At 34.9% G+C, this 6,000-nt stretch overlaps 1 protein-coding gene across 2 annotated transcripts in view; it reads left to right on the top strand.

Moving 5' to 3' along the window:
• The first annotated feature begins 2,012 nt into the window (after positions 1 to 2,012).
• kiz (kizuna centrosomal protein) overlaps positions 2,013 to 6,000 on the top strand; it is a 68,405-nt gene continuing 64,417 nt past the window's right edge. For both annotated transcript variants that reach the window (XM_016445187.1, XM_016445188.1), the window contains exons 1-3: positions 2,013 to 2,798; positions 3,672 to 3,734; positions 4,686 to 4,848. In XM_016445187.1, the coding sequence (XP_016300673.1) occupies positions 2,734 to 2,798; positions 3,672 to 3,734; positions 4,686 to 4,848 (291 nt within the window). In that variant the 5' untranslated portion in view covers positions 2,013 to 2,733. The remainder of the gene's footprint in view (positions 2,799 to 3,671; positions 3,735 to 4,685; positions 4,849 to 6,000) is intronic.

Below are 6,000 nucleotides of genomic sequence, written 5' to 3'. Positions count from 1 at the left end.
AAGCGATCGATAAAATCATTGGAACAGTTGTTTTGGCTAAATGTTTAGGACAAGGGAGAGTTCTGATAATAGTGAAAGATGTTGGACAAAAAAACAAACTACTAAAGATGAAAGAAATGAATGGGGAAAAGATTACATCCAAAGAGATTGGAGTAGCTAAGGTTGAAAAGGGGGTAATATATGGAATTCCAACATGTATAACCATGTATAACCATTGTTAATGTGAGAAGACTGTATAAAAACAAGGAAGGACAACGACAGGAAAGTATGAGTATCTTGCTGACATTTGAAGGGAAAATGCCCGAAAAGGTACTAATGGGATATATAAATTATCCAGTAAGAGTGTATGTCCCAGTGCCATTAAGATGTTTTAAATGTCAACGAATTGGACATGTGGCTGCAGTGTGTAGGGGGAAAGTAAGATGTGTAAAATGTGGAGGAGAACACGAATATGACAAATGTACAGAGGTGAATGGACTAAAATGCTGTAACTGCGGTGGTCCTCATAGTGCAGCATATGGGGGATGTGAGGTACAAATTAAAGCAAGAGAAGTTCAAAAATATAAGGCGGAGAATAAAGTCACTTATGCTGAAGCAGTGAAGGTCTGTGGAAGTAAGGAGGACAGGAGGGAAGAGGTAAGGGACCAAATCACACAAGATTCAAGGAACATCGAAAAGGGGAAAACAAAGGAGCCTGAATGTAAACATCAGTGTGCTATAAAAGAAAATGCACTAATAATGACAAAAGAGAACTTTCTAGCCTTTATTGTAAAGGTAATTAATGTAACTGCTATGCTGCCAAGTAGATCAGCCAAGATAAAAACAATTCTAGAAGCTGCAACAGAGTTTCTAGGGATCTCTGGGATTTCAGTAAACATGATTCATGAGATTCTTACTCGATCAGCAACAGTAGAAGCTTCCCAGGTTTCTGAGTAGCTTAATGGTGATAAGCGTAATACAATGGAATGCAAGGAGCCTCGTAGCAAATGGTCAAGAATTCAAAAAATTTGTATTAGATTTAGAATATATGCCAAATGTTATTTGTGTACAAGAGTCATGGCTCAAGCCAAATTTGCAGTTTGTATTACCAGGATATAAGTCTATTCGGAAGGATAGAGTGGGGAAACAAGGGGGAGGGGTTGTAACATTAATAAAAGAAGGAACTATATATAGGGAATTAAATGAGGTTAAGGATAATGAATGTGTTGTGGTTGAAGTATATTTTAGAGAAGAATCAATTGTGGTATATAATTTTTATAACCCATGTAAGAAGATTTCAATAAATTTGTTTGAAAATATTGAAAAAAGAAACAAGGAATTATGGTGTGGTGATTTTAATGCTCATAATTGGTTATGGGGGAGTAAAAATATAGATCTCAATGGGGAAGTAATAGAACAATTTATGGATGATAGAGGATTAGTATGCTTAAACACAGGAGAAGGTACTAGGTTTAATATAACAGAGAATACGGTATCAAGTATAGATTTAACATTAATATCAAATGGAATGGCTGAAATATGTGAATGGAAAGTAAGCAGTGAGAATACAGTTGGAAGTGATCATTTTCCAATTGTATGTAAAATAAATGTAAATAGTAGTAATACAGGGTGTTTTCTGCAAAGAAAATGGATGTATGAGAAAGCAGATTGGAATTCATTTAGCAAGTATTGTGAAACATATAAGGATATAGTAGTAGAAGATTCAGTAGAAACATTTTGCAACTCTATTACGAATTTAATAATGGAAGCTGCAACAAAATATATACCACAAAGAAATGCAGGACAGAAAAATAAAAATATTTCATGGTGGAAAGAAGAGTGCAGTAAAGCAATAGAAGAAAGAAATAAGGCATTTAAACAACTTAGGAAAATTATGAATATAAGTAATTTGGTGGAATACAAGAAAGCAAGAGCTAACACAGCTAACACGATTAAGAATGCCAAGAGAGAAGGTTGGAGAGAATTTTGTTCTACCATTGGAAAAGATACTCCTATGGATTAAGTGGTAGAAATAGAAAAGAAGAGGTTATAATAACTAGGATGAGACTTGGACACTCGGGATTGAACGCTTCACTGTTCATAACTGGAATACATGAGACTGGTCTATGTGGGAATTGTGGGGAGAAAGAAACAGTGGAGCATGTAATATATAATTGTACAAGGTATGATGAAGAAAGAAAGGAATTAATATCATATTTAAACAAAAAAGGTAAGGTAAATAAGGATTTGGAATACTTATTAGGATATGAGTTTAACAGAGATAGAGAAGGATACAGGATATTAATAAAATACATATATACTACTGGGTTAAGTGAAAGGATTTAAATATAGAATGCGGATGCTCTATTCTATTCTGGATCTTTAGGGGACCACGGATTTAGTCTGGAGGAGCTGAACACGCAGCGCCAGGTGGAGCCTGGGGAGAAGGAATGGGATGGAGCATCGAATAATTATTTAAGTAGGAATATTTGTGTATATACGTGTGTAAGAACAGGAAAAGCAAAAACAAGGAATAAATTGATAAATAAACCATGACTGCATAACAGCAAAAGTAGGTGGCGATATGCACACAGGATGTAACACGCCAAAAAACGGAAGAAGAAGAAGAAGAAGAAGAAGAAGAAGCATCGCCTGAGAGAAATTCGCGCCCTTCAGCCAACCAGCTCGCGCGGTCTCCAGGGTAACGGTGCGTTTGGTAACCACTGTAAACAAAGCGTCAAAACAGCTAGCGTCATGGCTTTCTGCAACACCGAGTATTTCGACCAGATTGGGAATATTCAGAAGAGCATGCACGAACGGTAAGAGCACAGTGCACTTTTTTCTTTCAGCTTAGACACACTAGATGATGTATTGTCTCGAATAAACATTAGGACATTTAAGTGGGCCTTGAATGAGGCAGCGCAGTAGATTTCAGCGCTCACCGAAATGTAGCTTTCAAACTCCGTTAGCGCGAGAGCGATAACCAATGGGAGTGCGCTGAGCGATTCGTTATAGCTTTTAAAATAACAAATACTTTATTAATAATCTGTGTGCGGTAGTGAGATCAATTATATATATATATATATATAAGTGATTTATTATTATTAGGGCTTCATGTTAATGTTAATTTAATGTTTACGCTAAAAAAAGTGCATATAGCTGCTAATTGTATTTGTTGTTTGTTGATTTTCAAATATAAAACTTATTGAAATGTGTTCAGTGTGTGTATCAGTTCTTTTTGAACATTTTCATCAAATTTTAACAAAACCGTGATAGTATTGATAATCGTGATAACGTTGGTCACTATAATCGTGATATGAAATTTTCAAATCGTTACATCCCTAATTAGTATGTCATATGTTTACTCGTCTGTCTTTTTTCAGCATTAAATAAGTTCGAAAATTAACTTGGCCTTCACAGATTATTGTATTTAGTATATCACAACATTTGTTCGCTCTCTTTTTTGTGAGAAGAAGTTATACTTAAAGGTGAATGCCGTATTATAAAGTTAGTATATGTGTTAACCTCCCTGGTTTAACTTGTTTAAACTATTTATTTAATAAGATCTATTTAAGCTATATATTATACCGGTAATACAAATTGTTTAAATACTACACATGAACTCTGAAAGCTGCAGGTGTATTAAGATTTATTTATTTATTTATTTGTTTATTTTTTTTCTCTGTATTTAGTGAGAGGAGGAGACATGAGCTGGAAGAAATATTGCTTGACTACTTAAGATCAGAGGAAAGATTGTAAGTATGAAAACATTATTTCGAACCTTACAAAAAGATATGAATAGTACATATCTTATCAAGAAACCTAAATGATAAATATATTATAATTTATCTTATCCTTCACCAGTATTCATATAGAACCCATTAAAATAAAATCATTGTATATATTTAGACAAAAATGCTGATAACTCGATGAATGTGTTTTGATGTGCATTGCTTCATACAGCACAGTTTTCAGGGCAGAAAAGAAATACTTATCTTCTTTCACTACGGTATTGTATTTATTGTGCTTTCATTTGTTTTACTTTGAGTAATTATTTGTCTTTTTTTCCTTTTATATATTTTTTATTATTGTATTGTCTGTATTTTAGTGACACAACTTTTGATGCTACTTTAGTTTATTTACTGTATCACAGATATAATAGGCATTCTCCAGTAAAAATGTTTATTTTTAGGACAAATAAGTAAACTAGTATACTCACTCATTGATGATTTGGTGATACTTACTGTGTCATCTGTTTCTTTTTAAGTGCTTGAGAACAGGATGATGGCTCGATTAAATGCTTTTATAAAAATAAAGAATTTTGATATGAGGCCATGATGGTCAAGGGTGTGTGAGAATTTAGTAGATCGGCATTTATCATTCATTTTAAAATTTCAGCCATCATTATCCATTTTCGCCCTTTGCTAGTTACAAAACTCCATCTTAGCTGTGGAGAATCCATTAGTACTACTGTAAAGTGGCCTTTGACACATATGCAGTGTTTTAGTTTGTCTTGTACTATGCACAGTGACGAGCAATTAGTTATACTAATAAGCTAGCATTAACCTATTTATAGTAATGTTTGACCTATTTGTAACGGGTCTCTATTTATTTCCATAAATACAAATTCAGTGCAGCCTTTTCTCAAAAAGAGAGAGAGAGAGAGTAGCAAAGCTGTCCGTTTCATGTCTGTCTCCTGCTCACAGGACTAAGTTGAAGTGTGCCAAGATGCGCTGCTATTACAAGGAGCTGCGCGAGAGAGAGCAGCAAGCAAAGACACGCAACCTTGAGCTTCTTGGAAATGTGGAGAACTTGGCATCAAAAATGAAAGAATTCTCCATTGATTGTAGCAGGCTACTTCAAAAGAGGGTAACAACCTTGGGCAGCTTCATTTGTCCCAATATTCATCATATGCGCTTCTTAAAACAGTATTGTTGTGCATATTTCACCGTTTTTATCATTGAATATTTACGTTTGATTTGGTTTAGACCAAATACATCAAATCAAACTGTCACTTTGGCAGCCCAGCCTGTGTTTTGGTTGTATTTTATTTTGCGTTATTCTCATGTCAAAACACATGTTTGCGTTGTTCTGATCATAGACGTGAAATGAAATGTGAAATCTTGTGTGTTATACTTGCCATGACATGCAGTGACCCAAATGACAGCTGCTCAGTACCAAAAATGTTAGTGTAGACTGAATATTTGTTTTGTATTTCCAAAAACTTTTGAGGCACTGATTTTTTTTTCTCCAGACATATATTCTGAGCCTCAATTAGACCATTGCCATAATCCTGTAATTGTCTGTCTAATTGTCTTCCAGTGTTTAAACATTCGCACTTGTTGTTTGGGAACAATCATAAACACTCCAGCACTCATTTATCACTGCACACAAGTGAGAAAAAGAAAACAACAGCTCTGTCAGATTGTCACTTAAAACTGAACAGTGCTCCACAGCTTAATATCAAATTAGACAAATTGTTTAATTACTCCACCACAAATTAATCGCCCTGTATTCAGATATTGAAGTGCCTCTGAATTTCTCTTTTTGTGAAAAGAACCCGTTTTCCTACTTTTTGTGTGTGTGTGTGTGTGTGTGTGTTTGTTATATTTTTTGTTGCTGCAATGGTTGCTTTGAATTACAGTTGGAAGAGATACCTGCTAATCTAACTGCCAATCAAGGAATATCACTTTGATTTTTATTACACTAAATTGATCCTTATTACTTAATTGCTCAAATTCACACCATGACCTCAACACATCACGCTCAAGTCTAAAACACTCTTTCTCTTTACCTCGCTGATGTTTTTTCTTCTCCACCCAGATATTAACAGTGCTAAGATTTGTCTGCTTGTAGCTGTGTTATCACGTCTAAATGGGTGAAAATGGTTTGTTACTCTGGTCCCTTTTGGGAGTGCAGACATTGTCTTATGAGAATGAAGTGGGAGGTTGGAGGTAATCCCAGTGCCCTCATCTCTGCCGTTGGTTAACTCGCCAAACTGATTAAGAGCCTTTGGCAGGC

The sequence above is a fragment of the Sinocyclocheilus anshuiensis genome, unplaced genomic scaffold (genome assembly GCF_001515605.1).
Source record: "Sinocyclocheilus anshuiensis isolate Anshui unplaced genomic scaffold, SAMN03320099.WGS_v1.1 scaffold1891, whole genome shotgun sequence".
Taxonomy (NCBI): domain Eukaryota; kingdom Metazoa; phylum Chordata; class Actinopteri; order Cypriniformes; family Cyprinidae; genus Sinocyclocheilus; species Sinocyclocheilus anshuiensis.
The sequence above is the reverse complement of the archived record's forward strand: the minus strand, read 5'-3'. Positions and strand labels throughout refer to the sequence as shown.